Source organism: Tinamus guttatus, unplaced genomic scaffold, assembly GCF_059628265.1.
Source record: "Tinamus guttatus ecotype Peru unplaced genomic scaffold, ASM5962826v1 Tinamus_guttatus_pri_ptg000674l, whole genome shotgun sequence".
Lineage (NCBI taxonomy): Eukaryota > Metazoa > Chordata > Aves > Tinamiformes > Tinamidae > Tinamus > Tinamus guttatus.
Window position 1 is genome coordinate 1,055,104 of NW_028289208.1, and position 25,636 is coordinate 1,080,739.

General features: G+C 40.6%; 1 protein-coding gene and 1 long non-coding RNA gene across 2 annotated transcripts; one reads left to right on the top strand and one right to left on the bottom strand.

Moving 5' to 3' along the window:
- The first annotated feature begins 1,262 nt into the window (after positions 1–1,262).
- Positions 1,263–24,525, top strand: RHPN2 (rhophilin Rho GTPase binding protein 2). Its single transcript, XM_010216299.2, has 15 exons — positions 1,263–1,331; positions 8,421–8,536; positions 11,097–11,225; positions 11,963–12,038; positions 12,779–12,856; positions 13,545–13,669; positions 14,784–14,950; positions 17,167–17,354; positions 18,590–18,746; positions 19,183–19,302; positions 19,401–19,595; positions 19,977–20,053; positions 20,752–20,898; positions 21,793–21,948; positions 23,138–24,525. Exons 1-15 carry the CDS (start codon positions 1,263–1,265, stop codon positions 23,387–23,389), a joined length of 2,052 nt encoding a protein of 683 aa, XP_010214601.2. The 3' UTR covers positions 23,390–24,525.
- LOC148591902 (uncharacterized) lies at positions 9,778–10,098 on the bottom strand. Its single transcript, XR_015913987.1, has 2 exons — positions 10,045–10,098; positions 9,778–9,963 (listed from the first exon to the last, which is right to left on the bottom strand). It is a non-coding gene; the product is annotated as an uncharacterized LOC148591902 (long non-coding RNA).
- Positions 24,526–25,636: the final 1,111 nt, after the last annotated feature.

Consider the following 25,636-nt stretch of genomic DNA (forward strand, 5'->3'; position numbering starts at 1 on the left):
GCTGTGTCACCAGGACGTGCTAAAAGGCTGTCATCCCTGCTGTCACACTGCAGAGACTTAGGCGGGTCTGTCACCTACACACACCAGGAGGGCAGTCCCTGCTCCGGTCCTTTGACCAGACTACAGAATCTTACATCTCGAGCAGAAAAACCTGTAGCCTTTTAACAAAACCGGTTTTCAATAAATCCACTGAAAGCAGTGCAGATTCTTCACACTGACACAGAAATACTGTTTTAATTAACAGATTGTATCAACACAGCCTGCACCAGCAAGTTACTATTTTAACTCTCACTGTAACTTAATTTAGTGCAGTACATTGGAAATTTGCACTGATTTTGCAAGACTCATCTTGAAATCTTTGGTGAGGGGAAGTCAGTACCTTCACCAATACCAGGAAGATTAAATTTAAAGCATAACTTTATACCCACTAAATAGAAATTGGAGCAGGTGAAGAAGCTACACTTTTGCCTGTATCTCTTAACATATGTTTGGTATATACCTCTAATATTTTTAAGGTTATTAAGGATAAAAAAAGGTTGCAATGAGAGTAAACAAATTTTTAATTTAAGCAAAATATTTAAATCCTAACAAAAGTTAATCTGACTTCAAGGGAGGCAGGGTGGATTTTCGGATCCAGTTTCTGAGCTGCTGGCTCTGGTTTCCTTCCTTGCAGACACGGGCTTTAAGCCGGCTGCTGCGCGTAGCTCCCCGGAGACACCGGCACTTTCAAAGCAAGTCACAGACACAACGCCAAAGCCGGGATAAATGTCTCGATAAGGAGCAGCTGCCTCTGCGTTCTCTCCCCACGCCCGCCCATGGCAGGCACGTTCCTCCCCGGGGCACTGCCAGGGCACGCAGCGGGACGCGGACACGCGAGGCAGCCCCGCTCCTGCCTTTAATGGTGCCCGCGGCCCTGGCGAGACGTTTCGGCGAGGCCGGCGCCCTCAGGGGCCCGGGGGCAGCGGCGGGGCGGGAAGGGCCGCGGCCGCCGCTCCGTGAGGCGGCGGGGCGGGAAGGGCCGCGGCCGCCCCCCTGGCGGCGCGGGGAGGAGGCTCCTCCCGCGGGCGGAGCCGCGCGCCGCCCTGGGGCAGCGCCGCCGTGTGCGCCCGGCCGCGGAGCGGGAGGCAGCGGCACCGGCGGGAGCGGAGCGGGGCGCCCGGCCGCGGAGCGGGAGGCGGCGGCACCGGCGGGAGCGGAGCGGGGCGCCCGGCCGCGGAGCGGGAGGCAGCGGCGCCGTGCGCGGAGCGGGGCGCTCGGCCGCGATGACAGAGGCGCTGCCTGCTCGCGGCTGCGCGGCGGCCGAGCCGGCCGGGGACAGCTACTTTCGTAAGGTAGGACGGGGTCCCCGCGCAGCGTGCCGAGGCTCCGCCGCCTTCCCGGGGTCGGGCGAGCCTGGGAAAAGCCTTTCTCTCCATCCCCGGGAGCGTTCTGAGCTTACAGGGCGCTCTAAAAGCGAGGAACACGCCGCCCTCGCTCAGCCTTGCAGGACGAGGCTTCCCCGCGGGTCCGCGGGTGTCGCATCGGCCAAGCTCCGCGTGCTGGAACGGGACGAAGCGCGTTCCCCATACGGGAACTACATCCAACATCCACTTTTACACCCAGTTCTGAGCGTCTTTCCCACTCTTGAATCACCGATTTCTTAAATCTGTGCAAAGGTGAAACAAAGTTGGTATTCAGCACAAGAAATCCATAGCCAGGTGGGCTGTGCTCGCAGTGAAGCTCTTGGGAGACCTTTAGAAGATTCATCTGCTTCGTAAATGTCTCTTAACGAAATCGTAAACTTCAAATTAGCCTAGATGTTTAAAGTCTACTGTCCCTGAAAGTTATACGTAATCAGGAAACCAGTATGCCTTGTTATACATTGGCTCTATGGTTTCAGAGATCAGAGCTTGCCTTCGCATTAAGTAGTTCCAGGGAGGGGGGGGGAACCCACCAACATCTTCTGGAGCCTGGAACAGACTTAAACAAGAAGGGAACCCGAGGAAGTCCCCTGGATGGATATTTTTAGTTTAGACCATACTGGATGACTTCAAGTAGCTGAAACTGGTGCTTGAACTGTTGGTGTGTGTCCAGGGGCTTTTCGTTTCTTCCCAAAGGATTCCTTTGTATCCTGCTCCCCTCCCTCCTTAAATCATGCTGTTCGTTTCCCCTGAAAGGATCTGAGGCTTGATTTACCAGTCTTGTTTGTCCAGAATCCCATACGTTTCCAAGGCTATTCTCTGTGTTTTGAGATCAAAAGATAGTTGCTTAATTGACCTTTTTGTTCCCCAGGCTGGGAGCGGGGTGAAAACACGCACTTTGCACCAGCACTGCTCCCAACAGGGCTCCAAGGCACCCTCACTCAAGGGGGCTGTTTTCCAGACTGTGCAAGAATGTTCTGAGAGCAGGTGGTGAAATTCAGTATTGCTGAAATCTAACAGTTTGTACAAATCTATTTGCTTTAGACTTTTGACGGTTTCTTATGATGGATGGGTCGCTATGGAAATATGCACAAAGTTTATATAGTGCCCTTTTGTGTCATGAGCTCTTCTAAGTCTTTAATACCATTTATTGGAGAGTGAGCCTCATTATCCCCAGGTGCAACATCTATACTATTTTTTTTTCCCTTTCCCCTAAGGAGGAGCCCCTGTAAAATCCTGCCTAGCCCTAGGTAAAGGGCAATGGTCAGAAACAGGGGAACAGAGACAGGATCCTGTTTCCTGTTTTACGGCTGTCGCTGCCCCGGGCAGTCCCGGGTGCGATGGGCGGCAGCTCTCGCTGTCCTGGCACTGTCCCCTCGCCCCCCTCTGCCCCTTCCCAGCAGCGTCTGCAGGAGCCGCTTCCTCCCTTCTCCCTCGCCCCATGTCTGTTCTCCCCTTTCTCCCTGTGACAAGGGCCCACCATCTTTGCACAGGCAAAATGCAGTTTTTCTTAAGCCTCAAATATACTAACTAGCCAAAAGTTTTTTATTTTAACCGTTTTTTTTTTTTTTTTTTAAGAAAACTACTTATGCAGCCACATATGGTATATGTATCTCTATCAGTCTGGCCCCATTCCTTTCCCACTATGTTCCCTCCTTACCTTCCAACTGCTTTTGAACTTTCTGATTAGCTACAACCAACCCTGTAAGGATTTGTTTCTTCTTTAAAAGAGAAAACCCTTCTCGCACGTTTCCTGAGGAGGCTTTGGCAAGGTGGAAGAAACACCTTCTTACGGCTTTCCATCGCGGAGCAGAAGGAGATTCTGTCTGGAACTTCTGATGCGCTGGGAAAGTAGTGCCCCAGGAAACAGCCTCTGCTAGTGCTCTGTTTATCTCGGCCATCTGGGGCTGATAGCTTAATTCAGTGTATTCCTGGTGCAGCACCAGGGCAAACTGCACCGCGGCTCCTGGGTGCTGCGTGTGCTCCTGCAGCACCGGCCTCCTCCCCCGCCTCTTCTGGGAAGACTCCCACTTCTTTCTGGCTCAGTCATGACAAAGCTGAGGATAGAAATTAAATAATTTTTTTTTGTCTTAAAAGTAGAACAAGGCATTTAGAAAAGTGTTTTAACAGTCTGGTACTGAAGTCTGTACTTGAAGTAGTATCTACCCTCACGTGCTGTTTCGCTTACCCGAGGTGCTTCTTCCACCTCTAAGGAAGTTATTCTTTAAGCCAGCCACGGCCTTTTGGATTGTTTCGGCTCTCTGACACTTTTTTTTTTTTTTTAGTAGCTTTTGAGTTACTAAGCCAAAGAAAAAAAGGACTTTTTTTCTCAATGCTACTTCATTTTTTTTTTATTACTTCTGTTTTTTTTATTACTGCACACATTCCACAAACATTCTCACAGAGTAAACATCCCAGTAAATGAGCCAGGAGACATAAACAGACACTTACAAACCTGTGCTTGTTTGATGCCCAGCTCCCCAGCTTGCACAGTGCGTTAGGGCTGCGTGTGCCCTGCAAGAGAGCTGGGATATTTGGGGTGGGCAGGGAAGGGCTGAGCAAAGAGGAAAGAGACTTCTATCAACTGCTGTCTGGTATGTCTTTCCCACCGTAGTTTATTGCCTTGGGACTCCTTATGTACACTATAACCCTTTAAGTTCCTGAACCAGCCAGAAAGTGCAGCAGATGATAAAAAGCTTTGGTCCATGTCCCGAGCTCGCCCTTCCTGTAGCTCCCAGGCATTCGCTGATGTTTGGGGGTGCTACACAGCTGGTCCTTCCCTCCGTTCCTTTGGGTAGCAGCTTAATAAATCTTTATCTTAATAAATCTAAAGCTGGTCAGGTTAATGAGGGTGCTTATTTTCTTTCTTTTTCACATTCTTAAAGCTTTAGCTTGATATCTGAGACTAGGTATTTATCATATAGACCAAGCTGATGAATCACTGAATGAAGAAAAGAAGGCTCTACATCTTTTAGACAGAAAGACAGCATATATTAGTCCTCCCTGCCAGAGGAAAAGGCTAAAAACAGAAAACAAACAGCTCTCTAAACAGAGCAGCACCAGCCTCAAAAAGGGGATGATAATAGGTATTGTAACCAGCCCGTGAATCAGCACTTCCCTAATTAACCCCCTCTCCTTCCCGCCTTAGCTTTTGGGATTTGTTCTGCAGGGTTTCCCAGCTGTGGTTAATGTATCAGTTCACTAACCTGCTACACCTGTGCTCCCACTGGGGTTTCGCTAATGTGGCTCTCTTCAGTCATTAGTCACCAGGCAACCATCACCATTAGCATTTGCACAGGAATATTTATTTGCCTATTTGCTGTCTTTCCAATTGTCTAGCTAGCACGAAACAGTGTTGTGATGATTCATGCTCCACGTCATGCTCTATCTGCTCATTATAGACAAATTCAGAAAGTCCTAAAACCGAAAGCAGGATTTCATGTGAGACTGGGAATCACCTGAAACTTGATTCATCAAAAAATAGATTCCTCTGACACAATCGTAATTTTGCTAAATAAGCAGTGTGACAAGACTGATTATTGTACATAAAATATGTATTTTAAATTTAATGGAACAGTTCTAAAAGTTTGCATTAATCTTTATGACCAGGCACTTAGACCTGTAGAATACTTGTTCAGGGCACAGTTAGACCAGCCTCTGGAAAACCAGAGCTTCCTCTGGGCTTTCCTCCCCGAACTCCTTTGTAGCTCCATATAAAGCATCTACTATTGAAACTATTTCTGTTAGTTTTCAACGCCTAAGAGAAACATACAGGAAACTTTAACCTGGTAGAGAAGGTAAGGAAATAAACTGAATTAGTAGGACTTGCCCTAAGTTCTAGAAATGCTGGCATGAATCATGCTGTTTACAACTTCCTCGGCTGTAGCAGAAGCTCCCTCCTCATTTGCTGCGTGCCTTTCAGTATCTAGAGGGCACGGCCATTTGCGCAGAGCGCGGCCGGCCGGAGCAGGTCTGGCGGCTGGGAGGGAATGCCCTGTTTTGGGCAAGGAGACGCACCCAGTTTCAACTCTGTCTCACCTCCAGACAGTGTGTGGCTCATTCGAGAAGTTCGAACCACTGCTGCATACATCACATTTATGTTAACTTCAAATACCTCCCGTGATTGCTCATTACTTGGCAAACAGTCATGATTTTTCTATGCATCAGAACTGGATTTCTGACGCTTTCTGACACTAAAAATACTTATGCTTTGAATAAGAACTTCCTGGCAAGGTACTGCCCACAAAGCCAACCTGGAGTCCCAGACAAGTCGCTTGCCTAGACACCCTCTGTGCCTCCATGTAATGTGCAGAGCGACGTCTCTCCGCATCCCGCCCGGGTGGGACCTGGGTCAGGATAGGGCCACTCGGCCCCTGTGGCCCGAGGGGTGTCACGCTGAGATCCCACGGGCATTCGGGCTACAGCTGTTGGCCAAATTAGCATCTGTGGGATAATGCTGATAGACTTAAAAGCAGGGAGGTCGCCAGCCACCTGAGCTCTGGCATTAATTCTAGCAAGAGATGAGCAGGAATCCTATTGGAATTGGTAGCACGTGACGCTAACCAGAGGACTGCTACCAAACACGTTGCCAGCCTTGACCAGGAGATGTGTGTCTGTTTCTAACATCAGTTCTCGGTTTCTGCCAAGAAAATATTTAACTAGGTACATAAATAACATATGCTGCAAATCTATAGCTCTTGTTGCATGGGTTTGCCTTTGATACCTATTAAAACACAGCAGCTTCCCCAGTCTGTAGTTTCAACAATGTTATTCAACAAAGCAGGAAGAAATAAGGCAACTAGTTAACCAGACTCTAGTTTCTGTAAGAGTTTTTTATGGGCTTGGGAGTTAAGAATAGTAGTATTTACTCTTTAAACACTTCACAGAACAGAGCTACACTTTTAGAGGGAAGAAAGGCTCTAAAACTCGTAGCTCCAAGTTTACTATTTATCTTCACAGCAAGGTTTCTCAGTTAACTCCTGTGTGTTTTCTTTTTTTTCTCCAAATTACATGCAATGTACGCTTAGTCACATTCTGTTCTTGGTCATTTTTAGTAACTAAATGTCCTGTGTGTTACATTCATTAGTAACAAAGATTCTTTTGTTGTACTATACATTATCAGTAAAATTATTAAGCCAGGTTTAAATCCAGCTCACTCCAAATTGTCTCGGCTCTGCAGAGAAATAAACAGTAATTAAATGAAACATCTAACATCCTGTTGACAAGAAATGAAGACAGGAGGTGTGGAAGCTGCTGTGAAGTCTGGCTGTCTGATGCTCTAGCACTGAACTCTACCTTTCTTGGCACTGTCTAAACATGGAACTAAGCGCAAAGTGCTGCCTAGGAAAGCGAAGAAAACAAAATCTATACAGGACAAACAAAATTAAGCTACTATGTAGACATGTTCTCCTAAATAACTGCAAAGTTTTCCAGAAGGCAATAAAGGCCTTATAGGCCTCCTTGAGAAGTGAACGCAAAGACTTTTGGACTGAGTCTTGATCAAAAGTCCACTGAAGTAAACAAAATTGGTGTACTGAGCTTGGTGGTGTCAGAGTCAGGTGCTTGATTTTCCTGATTTTTTCTCAGAAATGGAGCTGTAAGGAAATATTTGAATGATGTCATGAGGCTTGCTTGGAATGCAGGACGGGCAGGGAGTGCCAGAAAGCAGCAGCTTTGCAGGGCAAATGAAGACAATGGCAGGGGAAGGGTACGTTGAGGAAGGCTGCTTGGCCTAAGCTGAAGGGAAGCAAGTTGGAAGAAAGCGTTGCAGACCTGTACAGGGGTATAGAGAAGGAAAGGCCAAGGTGAGAATTAGGTATTTGAGCTCGGCGTGAAAATCAAAAGGAAACTTTGGCAAGGTTCAAAGTGAGAGGAGGGAACAATTTCAACGCGAGAGAAAAGTTATACAAGACAAAATAACGAAAAAACAAAGTAGGAGGAACAGTGGCAGCTCAAAGAAAGAGGCTAAGAGGGGAAAGTGATTTGCAGGTGTTAACACCATGCTGTACTTTTAATTATGCCCGTTTTATGTCTTTGAATGTGTATAAAGGTGCATCTATTTTTTTTTTAATAGTTAAAAGACTCCTCCTAATCTGAGACGAACAAACGATTTTGCGACACGTGCGTGTGCTCTACGGTGAGCAGCTCTGCTGCTGTGGGTCTGTCTGGGGCCCGCGCGCGCCCGGGCGCCCGGCTGCCGCGGTAATTGGTGCCTCAGCGCAGAGATATCTCCGTGGTGAGAGTAATTCAAAGTGACGTGTGTTTTCAAGCTATCTGGTGGAGAGTGCCTCTGAATACACTTATATGAGCTTCCTGTCATTTTACCTACTTACTACAAACTTTTCAAAGTAATGTTGTACTCTGTGCTTTCTCAGTTAAACTAGTGGAATCTGGCCAGATCAGCTCACTTTGTTAATGCCTAATCAATTTGCCTTTACTTGCCAACCCAAACAAGACCTAAACTTCAAGCAGATGATTAGAACTTCGTGTTCTATTTGGATACATGCTTCAGCTCTGCGAGTGTGTCATTGCCTGACCGCTCCTAATTAGAGCTTGTTGAGAAACTTCTAAATGCTGTTATTGTCAAAACCAAATACTTCTAGTCAGAACCTAGGAAGAGATGCAAGAGCAGTGAATAATCTAGTGGCTGCAGTATCTGAGGGAAAACTCATGCCAGAGAGATCTGAGCCTCTCTCGTATTATGCATAATCCTGTAGGAACCAGACAGGCTGGGCAACAGGATACCTAGGAAGGCCATTCAAGAGAATATGCTTCATGTAAGAGCAAGTCTTAAAACAGAGTGGTCTTAGTCGCTTCAGAATCAGTCAAGGCTGTAGGCATGTGCTGGTATGAGTGTCTATTCAACGTGTGAAGACAGAAGCATTTAAATAAAAGAGGAGAAAAAGAACAAACAGTGTCTACACATATAGAATCCGTGTCTTTAAAGTTCATTCAGATTTAATGTTACTCACTTTTCAGAATCTTCCAAGAACAACAACAAATATTTTTCCTTACTTCTAGGGATGTAATCCTCTTGCTGAGACGGGTCGGAGCAAACTACAAAATCAAAGAGCTGTTCTAAATCAACAGATCTTAAAAGCAGTGAGACTGAGAGCTGGTGCTGAAAATCTTTTACGGTACGTGCCATCACTTCCTAGTTGTCTAGCTAGAGCAACAAAACTTTTTGTTTTAGTCTCTTGGCTATTGTTTTTTGCTCAGTCTGTCTAACTGCTCCCATAATGTGCTAAATAAATTGCTGCTGGATGCTTTGTGAAAATCCTTGAAGCTTTTAAGCCACAGAATCATTACCTGCTTTAAAGTGCACTTTCAAAGCCACTCTGTTGTAGCAAAGGGGCAGAGCAGACCATGTTACACTGCCTTGTTTGATCAGTTTTATTGTTAGTGATAATGGAAAGTGAACCTTACTGAGCATAGTTAGGGGTCCTTTTCCGCGTTAAATCAGGTAACAGTCTAATCACTACCCTGTTGCCCTTTCCAAATTTCTTTAGATTTGTGCTCAGCAGTGGGAAAGAAAAATCACTTCTGCTGTTCCTTGTGCTAGTGATATAGGAGCAGCAGGATTTGAGCTGCTGGCACCACATTCTCACACTGTTTGAGGCATCTTGAAGAGACTTTGTCCTTTTTCCATTATGTTTTGTCCAGAAAAACAAGGTCTTATTTATCATGCATTTTCTTACATAGCTGTCCCCATAGAAATAACCATATATTGACCTTGTCTTGAGACTATTACACCCTGTGATGAACTGCCTAGCAAACAGTCATGTAGTTTTCTAACAGTCCATCCCCTCTGTTACCCAGAACTGTGAAAATTCCCAAATCCCCATCTGCAGTAGTCTCCTATAGTCACTGTGTATCTGCCACTAAAGGAATAATGGCCTTATGGAGATTTTCAGGCTCCAGAATGAAGTCCAGTTGATATGCTTTCCCTAGAGAGGTGAAAACTGCTCAGTTAAAGTTTTATTTTCTTAGGCTTAACATTAATTGATAGGCTGCTACTTCCCTGTCATCTGACTTTATCTACACGCTTGGCAAAAGAGGTGGTAGATTCAAAGCTTGTGTAAATCACTGGCAGTTTAAGCCTCTGTGAGGGATTTAATTTTGCTTTGTTTGCTGGTAACTGACTGAGGAGTAAGGCTTTAGCTCCTTACCTTTTGAATTCATGCAAAATCCTTATATCTGCTTTTGAAGGCGAACACCAGTCAATCAGCAGAGCATTCCGCATGTCAACTTGCGGGTGTTTCAGAAAAGCTGCAGAGGCCAGTGGTATCTAAATCAAACACTCTGACATTCAGCTGAATGGTATCCTAAAGCTGGGCTCCTGAAATCAGTATTAACTGCTAACATACCAAGGTTGCTATTGACTAGAGTGGGAGCTACACCACTTTTCAAAGTAAAGGGTCAGACTTATTTCTAAACTATTAAAAATCTAAAATGAAATTATACTTGTTAGACTTGCTAGTTGCAAGTTCTTTGAAGTAAGACATTTCAAAAGTTATCTGACTACTAGATGAGACCTCACATGACTAGATATATTTACTGTCTCCTAAGAAAAGCATAAACGAAACTTTCAGATTTGACCTGGATTTTATCAGGTTTCAAAAGCAGTAAACTAATCATTACCTACCAAGAGCCTCCTGCAGTAGGGCTTGAAGAAAAACTGGAAATGCAGGTTCCTTTACTTTTGGCTGAAATGCAAGTAAACGTGAACAAAGTGAGTTAGGTTGGAAACAAACAATCCACATTGTGCAAATACTTTCTAGAACCTCACTCAGATGTTAGCAGTGCTTCATCTAGACAATGACAGGTGCCTAATAAAGTACAGCATAGAAAACGCACAGTACCACATTTATAATACAAAACACATAGCCTAGAGTTGTAGCCTTGGAATAACAGCCAGTTCAGTTTTCAACATCCTGTAAGATGAGAGGATGTGCAAGCGGAGAGCAGCTGTAAAAAGTGTGTTCCTAAGTACTCACAAAGTTTAACTTTAACAGGAAATAGGACAAAAGTATAGACAAAATACTGCAAATTGTATACATATAAAAAGAAAGTATTTTTTGTCTTGGTTGCCCTAATATAGGGATACAATATCTTATGCATGGATGTGGATCAGTGCTTTTGATATTAAACTCATATCTGTGACTATAGGTAACTGTTTAACTCTCTTGAAAACAGCAATATCTTATGGAGAATCACATTAGAATTAGTGAGATAAATGTATATATAAATACATGCACCGTGAAATACACAAATAAGAAATCACACAGAAATGCTCTGGGGCTGTGTTAAATACTATCCAGTGTGGTGGCAGTCCAAAAAGTGTCATCTATATACTCGGCATATGAGTGGCAAAGGAAACAAAATCTTTTTTTTTTGTGTCAGAAAAATAGAATTATAGAGGAAATTGTATGATTTAAAAAAAAATATTACTATTTTTAAAACCCACGTACGTGGTTATAGAGTATTCTGGAATAACTCTTTTAGGAAAACTTACTTTGTTTGCAGGCCATTTTCTGGAAACTATCACAGGTTCTGTTGACAGATTCTGAAATGTGAGATTTGCGTTGTCTCTTAAGGGGAAAAAATAATCTTAAAAATGCTGAGAATGCAAGCGAGGCGGTCAACAAAGCTGATACACAGCTCCTGGCACTGAAAAAATTGTCTTTCTCTCTGCAGAGCTACCACCAACAACAAAGTACGAGAACAGGTACTACTGGAACTAAGTTTTGTAAACTCTGACCTGCAGATCTTAAAGGAGGAATTGGAAGGACTTAATATCTCAGTAGAGGTTTATCAAAATACAGAGTAAGTGAAAAGCTAAGTTACTCCATTATCGGCAAATCTTCTATTTGTCACTGGAAATAAAATTGTTGCTAGGTAAATGTGAATGTAGCACAATAACTAGCTGAAAGAACAGAGAACTTGCTAGAGAACACATTCGGTGGTAGATTTGTTGACTAAGGGTTAGTCTGCATATTTGTCTTTCTCTTGGGAAAGGTATGTTGCACTAATCCTTAGACACCGGGTTCCTTCGTGGAGGTGAGCATTGTCAGGATTGAAAGCTTGTGATGCATGGCACTTGGAAGAATTTCCAGTGCCAGGCTGGGTAACTAGGTCAGTTTATTATTACATGAAGAAATCCAGCAATATAGCATCTGTTCTCCAATGCAATGCATTCAACAGTCTTCCCTTTGGAGGCCTAAGCAGGACTTGAGGTAACCTTTAAGGTGTGTGTTCTGTGTTGAGTTCTGTGGCAATAACCAGGCTTTGAGAGTCTCCTTTCCTTGGAGGAAAAAACTGGCTCAGATGGCAAAGATGCATGCAAGTAGCCTTCCTGTCTCCCCTCTGGGAGTCACGGGACATTAAGCAGACTGTCTTGGGTGGGAAGAGACTGTCATAAACTATGTAGCTTTTACCTCAACACCTATCAGCATAGTAACTTTTTTCACAAGAAATAAAAGTAAATCTCTTACCTGCAGACAAACAGAGAACAAAGATTTCTGTGGCTTCGATTGTTTTGCTTTTGTTTTTTTTCCCTACAGAGAGACTTTCAGCATTCCCTTGGTACCTCTCGGCCTGAAAGAAACCAAAGAAGTAGACTTTACAGTTGCCCTGAAGGTAATTTCAGAAATACGTTTCAGAAAAAAATAGCTAAAATGAAGAGAAATAACTTGTGAAAGGAAGTAGAAAGGTTTCTACCGCAGTGATACTCCCGCTTGTGCTCACCCAGCTCTAACTCGGTTTCAAAGCAGCATTGCAACATTAGCACCATTTTTTGCAGGCCAGTTTACCTTGCTGCCTATCTGAGCCACCATCTGTGTGTCTGTACTGCCGTGCACCAGGGTGCCTCCTTGTAAACTGCCTCCTGCACTGCCATAGAATTTGTTTCTGCTTTTACATCTGTAGTTACTCTCAGTGGCCAGATTCTGCTACCTTTTGTGACACTGCAGTTTTGTTAATCTCGGAGAAATTGCACTAATATAGTTGATAAGAATTTGGCAGAGTCTCTTTCTGCTAATGAGCTTTCATGGTCACTTGATTCCCTTGTTAGTTTATAGTTAAGAGGATTCATTTATCCTTTTTTAAAAGCATTAAGTGCTGTTGTTTTAAGACACAGTGGAGCTGATGTAATACTTGGATTTTTTTACATTAAATTGGAATTTCTTATCTCTCACAGCAGATGAAATTATTAATTCAGTTGCCTTTTTGTAATGTCATTATTTATATTTTATTGGCAGGAAGACAGTAGAAAGTATGCAGCTCATAACTGAAACAATTTTTTACTGTCCATAACTACAAAAAAATTAATGAATGGCTTGGGTTAATTTTAGGGTAATTCTAGCTATTACTTTTTCTAGGACTTCATTCAGGAACATTATAGCGAAGACAGTTCTGAGTATGAAGATGAAATAGCAGATCTCATGGATCTGAGACAAGTAAGTTCCAGTATGGAGTAATGGAGGAGGAGTGTTACATCATATCAAGTTTGAATCTCCAATAAAACTGTAAATAACAGCATTTTTATGGAATCAGATTATACAACTTTTACTTGTAACTTACCATATTTGTATTGACTTCAGTTCTGTGATATGGAACATGAATCTCCATCAAACAGCTGTACGGTCTGAATAAAGAACAAGTGAAGAAAAGGATGAATGAAAAAAGATGCAAAGTTATTGAGCTCCCGAAAAAACTTTATAAACCCAGAATCTTATTTTAAGTAGTTTAAAATTAGCAGGATGAGTTTGGAATCAAGTGCATCTGGCAAAGGGCTGTAACAGAATGATGGTTATTTCTAATTACTCTTTGTTTCCAATATTATACTGGAAGAAAGAAATCAGATTTCTTTCTAGCTTTCATAAAACACCTACAGTCTTTGTTTAAGTGAATCTGAGTCTTGCTAAATGTGTCTTCCATGTGCTTTCTTAAAAGTTATCTGCTACTCTCCGTGTAGGTGGGAAACTCTTATTTGGAGTGCATCCATAAGGCTTCAAGCTAAGTGTTTCAGATTCCATGCAGCTGTGTGATATGCACAAGTTGAAAGGAAGTAGAGCTTTACTCTTGGTGTTTCAATATTCATCCTGTAGCTCAACAGAATGTGCTTTTAATCTGTTGTACTTTAAGGCCTGCCGTACTCCCAGTCGAGATGAAGCTGGTGCTGAGATGCTGATCAGCTATTTTCTTCAGCTTGGTTATGTAGAAAACAGATTTTTTCCACCCACCAGGTACATGGGGATTTTATTTACATGGTAAGTGTGGAGTCCATGTTTGTTCCTTTTTGTTTGGTTTTGTTTTTGCAGAATGTTGTTAATCTTTATCTGTCTTCTGTTTGAAGAATGTCAGTGTCATTGTGTTCCCCCCGCCCCCAGTGTGTGTTGGCAATGTTTTCTTGGCATTAGGAGTAAAATGGAATATTCAGTTTCACTGAATATTCAGTAAATACTCAGTAAAAGTATTTACCGAATACTTTTCAGTTTTCAGTACTGAATAGTACTGTAAAGCCTTTTCCATGCATAGGGCAAAGTCATTGATTAGATTATGATCTGAGCGACAGCTTGCACAAGCAAAAGGGGAAATATGTCTTCATTTTAGACAACTATAGATGTTTCCTGGACTCTGAACCTTGGTACATGAAGCAGATTTGGAAAGAATCAGACTTTAATTCAGTTTGCTGAGGGGAGCACTGGGCCAGGAAATGGAAGTAATGTCATTTGTTACTGCAGTGGTGGGTTTACTACAGCTATTAGCAAAGTTACACTCTCAATTTAAAGTCTTGATTTTTTTCCGATGGGAAAAGATGGCAACTGCCATGCAGCCAAGAAGACTTGCCAGGTTTTTAGTCAAAACTGCAAGAAGATCTTTAAAATATGAGTTATAGAGTGTCTAACCATGCCAATAGTTGATCTTTGGCAGCATCTAATAGCGCACGCCCAATAAAAAGTATAAGAACATGACAAGCACACATGGATACTTCCCCTGTATTCTGTCAGTCTCTGGTGTCTGTTTTATAGGGACTTTGAATTGGATATGATGTGCTTACAGAGATGTTGGTTTAAACTCCCCTGGAAACTAAGCGTTCAATAAAATAATTGTCTAGTTTGTTCTAGTTTGTGACACAGCCCAGGGATTATACTCAGGGTACATAAAGGTAATCAGAATTACCATTATTTTCAGTGTATCAAAACAGTCATTAAGAATTTTGTTGCTCTTTTGGAAGAAAGAACAAAACAAAAAAGCAACCAACAAACAACAAAAAAACCCCACAAACAAACAAAAAAGAAAGCTAACCAAAAGAACAGAATGAAAATATCATTTCCATGGGCTATACTTATCTTAACACTTTTTATTTAATTTCCTTTAAAGGTATGACTCCTTCACAGGTGTCCCGGTGTGCCAGCAAAATCTGTTGCTTGAAAAAGCAAGTATTTTATTCAATATTGGAGCCCTGTATACCCAAATTGGCACAAGATGCAATCGTCAGACAAAGAGTGGACTTGAAAATGCAGTTGACGCTTTTCAGAGAGCAGCAGGTAAAAACTTAGAAGTATCAGGAAAGTCTTAATGTAAGTGCTCCAAATAGTCTGACTTCCTGCAGATCTCTGCATTTCCCACCAACTTCCTTACACAAAAAAAGGAGGGATAGGGAAGCCTAATGAAGAGCTGAGACAAAGCTTTATTTCAAAGCCTGGAGCTGCAGTCTGAATATGCTGATAAAGAGAATGAATGTCTTGGTTAATGATTAATCAATTGTAGTTCAAACATCTGAGCAATAGGTATAGTATTAACTGTTTCATACTTCATTTTGCCAACATGACCTCCATGATATTACAGTGGTGTAAAATCTGTACAAGAAATAATTGAAGGGTTAATAAAGGGCTTAAAATACAGTTTTTCATATGGTATCTTCAAAATGAACCTTACAATATTCTCATATGGAATTAGTGATTTGTTTGATGCTGCTTACATGTTTTTCATAGATTTCAAAGGCAGAGTCAAAATATTACACAACTCTCCAACCCAAACTGAGAAAAATACAAATTCTAGTAAAGGAAATTGTCTCCCTTAGGCTAATATACTAGAGAAGGTTTTAATTTCCTTCAGATTTTCTAAATTTTGGAAAAGTCAGTAATGCCACAAAACAGCTTATAGATATTATCCATGTAATCAACATGGTCCATAAGATTTGCTGCTGCATTAACAATCTGTGACTATTGGCTTCTACTGCAAATATAGCTTTAATAGTTGCAAAATGTGGACCACAGAGTGGGATTGTCATAAACCCCCTCAGAAAACTATCAAGAAACCTTGATATTTCTTCATGCATTTTTAAATAGGCTTTCTTTTTCTATGCTTACATTTCATTTAAAAGAAATGTCAGTACTTGAGAACTTCTTGAGTACTTCTCCTTTTTGCTTCTTCCATTTTACAAATAAAATCACTACTGTTCACTACGAACTGTATTAATTCACATATAGAAGTACACAATCTACCACTACAGAACCTCTGCAGGTCCTCACACCGATGCACTGCAAGAGGCGTTTTGTTGTACCTGTGTGTGGATTCCTAACAGCATCTGTAGTGTTGCTTTAGACATGACGTAGAACATGTATTGGCTGTTTCTTAGTACTGGATGGAAGTTGTTGCATGGAGTTTGTCTTCAGCAAAGCTCTCGGTGCATATGTGCTTGCCAGATATGTAGAAATACGTTCAGACTTAAGAAAAAGATTCTCTTTCAGTATTTGCAGTTCAGATGTCTCTGACAAGTTCTTGTACACTGCAAAGCTGCATGCAGATGGATATAACTAAAGTTTGTGTAAGAACATTTTTATAAAGTAAAAAAATATAGAGAGATAGATAGTGAAAAATCTCAAAACCTGCTAGTAAGGAAATGCAGCACAGCAGGGCCAGAACTGAAAGCAGCAACAAGAAATGAGATTGCAGAAGGTGGGACACTTGTAAAGCAGAGGTCTTATCCTTACACTGGTGCAGCACTATCAGCAATTAGCAAGCTAGCAGAACTCACTAAACCAGTTGGATGACGTGTATGCCTGAGGTTACATTTCCATCCCTGTAACTGTTACTTAATGTTTGCACTACAGTTAGTGTTTGCTTTTAATTTGATAAATGCTAGAAGCAATTAACATGTTAGTGGAACCAAATATTTGGAGCAGAACCTGCTCCATTAAATATATTATTCTAGTCACTTATAGGGATGGAACAGAGCTTTCATTGGGACATGAATTTTGCAGTATCTGAACAGGATATTCATAATTAATAAGATAATAGAGTTTTTTGGGTTGTTTTTTTTTTTCTCCACCCAAAGGATCTACCTTTGCCTTCTTACAGTGCTGTAGATATCATTTTTTGACCTACATACAAGCCTTATCCTACTGGCTCCATATAAAAGTCATATTCAGTTGAGCACAGCTTTAAAAGAAAAAGTTACAAGCAAATCTGAAGATACTGCCCTTAAAACTTGCAGCTTCTGTTGATCCTCTAAACTACAATTTTGAGAACTTTGCCCAAGGACATTTGGGAATGCAAAGGAAAACTAGGAGGTCAGTTTGATTTCATGTTTACCAAGAATGCCTTTGGGCAGATATGGTAGATACAGTTAATTTGGATAAGTAGGTTTTCAAATTTCTTATTCTGTTTGCTAGACTCTAATTAAAGATCAACTTTATTGTTGATGAATTAAGTTTGCCTATTTCTCTATTAATAATACTAAATTATTTGATAATTACAGGAGTGCTGAGCTACTTAAAGGAGACCTTCACTCACACCCCAAGTTACGACATGAGCCCAGCTATGCTCAATGTGCTAGTCAAAATGCTGCTCGCTCAAGCTCACGAGTGCGTCTTTGAGCAGATCAGTCTCCCGGGAATACGCAATGAGTTTTTCACACTAGTGAAGATGACGCAGGAAGTTGCAAAGGTAACCAGAGAGACTTAATATTTCCTCTTTAAAATAGCTGCTTCCAGTGCTGCGTTACTAGCTAAGCCTGCAGTAAATGCTAACAGGTTTTATTAAATCTAAGTGTCAACAACAATTATGTATTAGAATTACTTCATTAGATTTTTTTTTTAAATTGAACCTTAATACAAACATGCTAGAGCAGTTCAGCTGCAGATTTATCCAAGTTTTTTTTTTTTTACAATCTATTTACCATACTGCTCTTTCAAACAATACACATCTTGTTCTCGGATTAGCATTCAAAAGGACAGAGCTGTTCTCGGTAACTGCTGAACACTTACCTGGGTGTAATTTCCCAGCAGCTGGAGGGTATGCAGATCTAAAGAGCTGAAGTCCAAAAGAATAACTATATGGTAACGTGTGGGGAGGAGGTTGTCCAGACGAGCAGAGCCAGCTGGGGCTTCAGGCTGCTAGTTGGAGTATTATCTTGAGACCTGCATTAAAAAAGACAGATGGACTGTGGCCTGGAAGGGAGTGTTCAGACTTGGTGGAGTCGGTGATGTCAGTGACATCAAAAACACATGATGCAAAGATGCTTTCTGAGCCATTTCAGAATAGCGGATATGTGATTACTTCCACACTAACTAAAGTGGGCAAAGCCTTTCCTACCAACCTGGCAAAGCCACCCTGACTTATTGTAAGCTGTGACTGGCTGCTGGGGAGAGACTTTTGGATTCTGTCAGCTGGAGTTGGGTAATCCACTAAAGCAGTGTTCACTGCTTGAAAAGCTCTTTTATCCACTCTGAATAAGAGAGTAGCCAAATTTAACCAGACCACACAAGCTTACAGTTAGATAAGGACTCCACAGTTTCAGAATTTAAGGGCAAATCAAAATCAACACGCTTAAGCCTTTCTCAGCTGAATTAATATGACAAGATTTATCTTCAAAGAACTGTTCATTGTATTGTATTTTTATTGAACTCTCTGAAGCCATATAAATAGATGGGCTGATTTAGTTCATCTATTCTTGTACAAAATTAATTTCTGGGACTAGGGCAGGGAGAAGTTAATACATAATTTCACATTTTCCCCAAACTGTTTCATCTGTATACCTGCCCTGTAGCACTCTGTTTCCGCCCCGCCTTCTTTGACATGGTGCACATTACATATCCCAAGGCTGAATTATGTATTTTACTTGAGTAACTGAGCTCCTAATTGCAATTAAAAGTTTTTGTACTTTCTGTGCTTTATTTTAGGTTGGAGAGGTTTACATGCTGGTGAACACTGCAATGAATCAAGAACCAGTCAAGGAGAACATTCCTTATTCCTGGTCTAAGCTGGCACAAATAAAATCAGACCATTACAAGGCTCTAGCGCATTACTTCATTGCCACCATCCTGTGTGACCATGAGTGTAAGAATAATGAGGTTTTCTATACATTCACATAAACGATTATTACTTTAATGAGTAAGACTAGCAGCTAGGAACTTTGGGGTTTCAACAGATGTTATTTTATAGCCATTTTCCCCTTCGGATATGAGGCAATGCTTTGTTGCACACTGTGCAGTAGAATGGGGAAGTTTGATGCACTAACTTTTATGCTGTGTCTACTGTATGCTACTAAGTTGTTCAGTTCTTACTCGTATATATTTTGGCGTATAAGCATTACTTACGTATTGCAGATGTTAAAATTGATATAAGTCCAAAGAACTTGAGATTCCCGTCAGCATGGACTTGTAAGACTATTTTGGCACATTTGGAGAGAAAGTAGCAACTATTGCACAGTAACCCTAAAGGAAGGTGCATCAAGAAATGTGTAATGACTGATATTTGATGTCAATCATTACAGTGCAGTCCAGTGATGATGAAGATCAGCAGGAGAAAGCCTTGTCCCAGTTGTATGACTACATGCCAGAAGGACTGATGGTTCTCACCATTTTAAAGGACAAAGCACAAAGAAAACAATTAGGTAACTGCCAGTTTCATCCAGCTAAGGGAGGACAGTTGAAAACTACTTGGTATTTTCTTTGTTCATGGAGGACAACTAACAGTTTCTAATTTATTCAGGGAAAGCACATTTACGCAAAGCCATCGTTTATCATGAGGAAGCCCTAAGGGTCTGTGGTCTGTGCAAAAAGCTTCGAAATATCGATATTCTCCAAGAGGTCCTGACAGCTGCACACAAGCGCTCACTTCTCAAATATGCTCAGCAGGACAAGGAAGATGACTTCCTCAGTCTAATCCAAGCTCCAGATATCCTTCGTAAGTATTCATGGCTAGAAATCAAGGGTCTATAACAAATAATGAGATGCTGAAGCTAATTTGGTTAAGGGTCTCATTTTCAGAAAGTCTTGAGCTACCCTTCTTTCTCTTCCCGTATGAAAGATGCAGCCTTTTAATAGCAATGCAGCATTTATTGCTAAATGAAGAAGCTTTTCCTGTGCATCTAAAACTGCTTTTTCCCTCCTTAGATTACCCAGTGTAAGTATTTCTATGAAATGGTGTTCATATAACATTATATAACATCCTAGCTGCAGTTTAAGAAAAATGGTTTGTATATTAATTCTTCGTTTCTTGGGATAGTCATGTAATTAACGCTTAAGAGTAAACTAATTTATTTTTCCTTTTTTTGTTTTGTTTTAGCTAAAACAGAACATAAAGTAGAAGCAGTCGCTCCCCAGTTTTCCAAGGTGAAAATTAAGGACTTATTTCACAGGCTGGTATGTAAAACATGGATGTTTGACAAGCTTTATCACTCTGCTAATGAGTGTATGTTCATTCTAACGTGAGAGAAATGACACAAGTATCTTAGCCTGAAAATGTTATTTTACCAGACTGTTTTTTTTCCAGAAGTTATTTGTCAGACCATTCCCAGCTTCAGAGTTGTAAGTCAGCTTGAGACGCCAAGAATAAAAATGTTTGTATATGGCATTACACAACATTCATTCTTGTAGAGCTTGATAAAAGTCCTATAAAGTTTTGATAGAGACCTCATTTACCTCGTATGAGGGGAGAAATGGGGTACTAGGAGATAAACAAAGCCAATTTTCAGGTAGCTTCCTGTGTATCACTGGTCAAAGGGAAATAGGAATTCAGGTTAAGGTCAGAATACCTTATGTTTCATGAATCAATTTATCTTCTCAAAAATGGAGTGGCACAGGACCTTGGAGCCTGCAGCAGGCTTTAACAGAGATTTCAGAACAGGCTGGCGGTGTTGCTGTTATCCTACTCCTCTTGAAGCACTCTGCAAATAGTCATGGGGCACCTTAAACTTCTGGGGTAAACCTCACTGTTCTGTATCTATGGAAGTAGCCTGGAGGTAACTGAGTAAAATAGGATGAGCTTAAAGCATTGCATTTAATTAACTAACTTAAGAACGCGTGCTTACAAAGGGCACTAACCGGCCGTGGCCCCGCAGGGCCCGCTGTCCGTGTTCTGTGCCAAGCAGCGCTGGACGGCGCCGCGCACCATCCGCCTCCGCTGCGAAGCAGGAGAGCTGGGATTCAGCCTGAAGGGGGGCTCGCCCGTCCAGACCTACTGTCTCGATCCAGTTTGTTCTGCAGCGGTAAGTAAAGCACGGCTATATTAGCTATTTTTCTCCAGAGACTAGCATTACAATTTAAGTATAATTTTAATTTGCTTATATGGGTGCATGGAGGATTTCTTGATTTCTAGCATATATCAACATAGTTCATTCATATTATCTGTACAGGTTTTCAGTGCTATATTTGCCTTAGATGTTAGAGTATCTGTGTATCTGTGTTCTTGATAACACCTTGAAGTAGAATAGATTTCTTCCTCTGTTCATACTTCATAGATAACAATCCAAATAACACAAGCATGTTATTCCCCTTCTAATTCAGGCAATTAGAAGGGATAAAGATTCTGAAAGGTAGCAACAAGAAAAAGCATCAGGATAAAGGTCAGGAAGGGAAGGTGGAACGCCCCCGTAGAAGATGGGGGAAAGAACATGTAACTGGCTTCTAATATATTGTTGTTGTTCTGGGAAAGAAACAAAAGCATAAAGCAATATGCAAAGAAGACAACAGCTTAAGTAGATTAAAGGCAGAAACAATCACTTAAGTACAAATAAAAATCTTGCAGAAACAGAAGTAAGAATGGGAGAAAATGTTGCTTGGAAGATGATAGGGTAGCTAAAACCAGATTTTATTTTAGGAGGAAAGTGAAAAAGATGTATAATAAGCTGATACCCAAGTACTTAGACTGTAATCATAATTATCAACAGTTCAACAAGGAGGTAATTTATGTGATTAAAAAAACTATATTTATTACTTTTATGCTATTTATACACTTTTATTCCACCTGTCTGGCTAGACAGTGATTTTATGACTTCTAAGAGGGAAATACCTTTCTGATGACAAAACATATGTTCTGATGACAACGCATATTATGCATCTTTATACTGCCAGAGAATAATCTGTGCAAAATTTTTCAACAGTTGATGGGCCTAAAAGAAGGAGACTACATTGTTTCAGTTGGTGGTGTGGATTGCAAATGGCTTGGAGTGAATGACGTACTGGAAAAAATCAAAAGCCTGGGAGAGCAGCCCATTGAGATTGAGGTTATCAGTTGCCAAGACACAACTGCTTCTATGGTATGTAATGAGGCAAATATATTTGGGTCAGGAAAGTGAGAAAACTTGCTATAAAACAGGCATGTGCTCAGTTTTAAACTGCAGATTTAAATGAACTACATTATTACATTATTATTTATCAAGATAAAATGCAGCCTGCGTACATAAGAATGACTGCGGGTGGAGAGGAGGTGTTTGTAGTGTAATTACTTTGATTAATTGTATTATAGATTCCAGGACATAACTTATTTTCCCCTAACTTGTCTCGGAGGGTGAGAAAAGAATCCTTCTAGCATAGAAAAGTCACAGTGAAACAATCAGCATCCGAGATTACGTGCTTATTTTCCATTCATCATTTACATAATCATCCTTGACTTTTGCAGTTGGTATTTGGAGATTAATGTAACTTTTTATTTTAATAGACTCTCGCTGTACTAAGTTGCTGTAGAAGCTTTAGACTAAGGGAAAATGATCACAAGATAAGAAAAATGTTAAGCTCTACATAATTTAAATTTTTTTTGTACTGAGAGAGAACCTGTAGTTCAGCTAAATCCAATGCTTCATGGTTTTAGCATTCCCTGGCAAACTTACACACTGAAATATGGTTGCCTTAGAAGTGATCGAAGTTCTCTCTCTCTCTCTCTCTCAAAAAAAAAAGGCATTACTGAAAATAAGGAATTGCCTTTCTCCCCTTCTGAAACCAAAGGCCTTACTAGACACAAAAGCTTCGAATATGAGCAAATTGCTTCAGGACAGCACTAAGACAAGACAGAGAAAGCTGTGCCTTCCACGTATCCCCAGGGAATGTCCTAGGGTAGCTCTTGGGATAGCTACAGCTAACATGAAACCAAAGCAAATCAGAAACTTGCTGGACCCTGGAAACAAGAAAGAGTCCCCTTCAGCAAGGTCTATGCACTTGAGCTGTCACAGAGGTTTCTGTGTATACTTGATAGTGCTTACTGGCTGCCGGAATAACTAGCTGGAACAACAAAACACATGCAAGGGATTTTCACAAGTTCACTTATAATTTGCTTACCATAGGCAAAGATGCCTAGATGGGCAAAACACCAACATTTCAGCACTCTGAAGGGTCTTCTGTTCTATCAGTATCAGTTACTAGCACAAAAAAAAACTTCCTATAGTCTGTCTTGGAGTAGTAATCTTTTGCATTCTGCTGACTTATTTTTCTTTCTTCTTTTCCCTTTTGCAGCATAACAAGAGTGCAACTTATTCTGTGGGAATGCAGAAGACGTACTCCCTAATCTGCTTAGCCATGGAAGAAGATAAGATTGATCGGACCAAGAAAGCCCCACCAAAACTGCCTTTTCTAAGCTGGGGAACTAAAAATAGACAGAAAGCTGCAAGTACTCTCTGCCTCCCTTCAGCTGTGGCTGGAAGTTCTCCAATTAAGAAAAAGTTTTCTCCCTTCACACTCCTGAATACAGAAAGTTCATTGTATTGAAACTTTCAGAAGGATCCATTTAACATGAAGTTTTTAAAATGTATATAAAATATATTGATATCATCTTTATACACACATTTGTAAATTCAGACAACTGTTGACTTCCTTTACTGTGTATTTGAACCACTATAAAGGTCAGAGGCTGTCAAAAATTGTTAAAACTTGCATTTAAAGCTTGAAGATCCAAAAAAGTGGTTTGGGAGGTACTGAATAATTTACTTAAGATAGGGACTGGATTCCTTTGGAATTTCAACATACTCTGATTTTTATGGCTATTATAGATGAGTTATTTATTACAAACTTTGATGCTGCATGCAGAATATGGGACATTTTGAAGGATGATTTGAAGGACTGTAAAAGTTTAGAAATTGTAATAAATCATTTGAAACTACTTTAAATAATTATCTAATGAGAAACTGCACTGGAGAGAGAATAATATTCAGAGAAACTAGCCTTTTGCCAAGGGGAGTATGATGTGACAGGGTCTGTGCACAGACATTTCTGAGATTACTGAATGGATTCTGCTAAATAGTAGTTAATTTCACCCTGGAAAAGAATTAGAAAGCTTAAAAGTCAAAAGACCTTTTAAACTACAAAAAAACTTTGACCCTGCTCTCTTCCTGATCTAGGTTATAATTCTCATGTCTGCTTACTCCATTGTTAAAAACAGGCTTTAATTCCAAACTTGAAATTATTTGACCTACTTAATGCAAAATTGTACTCCATTAGTCTGGATAAAATTGATAATGTAGAACAAATCTCAAAACTGAAGTATTCTTGTTCTGAAGTATTAATCCGAAGTACATAAAGTGGTGATACTCTCAGAACATGAGAAAGAGGTGCCTGGAAATCTCTAAGTGGAAGAGTACTTAGTATAGCGCCCAGTAAAACCCTTAGGGACACAAAATTCTCCCCTTGGAACAATTTATGAGGAATTATGGACTATGTCCATTAAAAAGTGAGAGGAAAAAAAAGGCATCAAAGGGCTAGTTATACAGGTACTCCTTTTTTTGAGATTCTATTTTCTGATTAATTGAAAATTGCTAACACTGTAGTGTTAGTTAAAGATGCTATCTACAGAGTAGATATATGCTGTTTGATACTCAAAACTTAAAATTATGGGAAAGTTTGTGCCTGGATATAAACCATATATTTTTAGTTTCTTATATAACAGGTGTAAATGTGTTAATGACACTTATTTAAGAATAAAAAAAAATCAGATCCTGCCATTTCTTAGTGGTTTCTTGATTGTGCTCCAGGTTGGATGATACAGTTTACAGGTTTTCATTATTTACTGTTGGCAGGCCTCTTAAGTCTGCTTAACACACATTTCTAGAGTGTCCCTATCTACGTTACCCCAAAATGTTGTAAATGAGTTCCCTCACCTATCCATAGTGTTAATATTTGTCCATGCATATTCATATTAGCACTTCATGTTATATTTATATTACATGCACAAGCAGCAGGCCGATAGTGGCAAGCAAGAGCCTGCAGTCTGATGCTTCTTGCAGCAGAGCTCTACTTGCTAAGATGCAGCTAATGATACCCTTAGCAGTGCCCCATGAAACTCCTTTCACCTCATTTCTCTTAGCCTACCAGGACATTTTTCCCTGCAAATATCTTGTCCCCTGGTTTCTAGCTGCATGGTTAGTTGCCTTTCCATTCCCCTTGCACTCACCCATCCTTGAGGAATGGTTGAGGATGGGGAGTACCCCTTTTTCCCTCAAGTCCGTTTGGACTTCCCAAATATTGTATAAATACATAAAACCATTTTCTGTGAGCACATTTGAAGACTTATTCTCCAATTAACTAAAATAATCAAAATTTAGCACAAATACTAATTTCACAGCAAGTTAAACTGCTAAAGTTTGTTGAAGGCAAAGACAATTGTAACAAGTTTCTATCCACAAGGAATATCTGAGACTGCTATAAAACTCTGAAAAGGCAGTTTTAAATAAATTAATGATGTAATTAAAAAATATATATATACTTTAAAAGTTTAATCAAAAAAGACACCTACCTAAAATATTTTTACAGTTATCAATAACCATGCTAACCCTATAACACAGTCATGTTATATGATAGGTTTCAGCTCTACCAACAGATGAACTCTGTAAGGAGAGGGGAAAAATAACAAGTGAAACACAGAGGCCAATCTTTAAATACTGCAACTCCCTCACATTTTTGCTTACTGAGAAGATAATCTATTCTGCTTGAACACCAGTAAATTGCTGAGTACACTCTTAA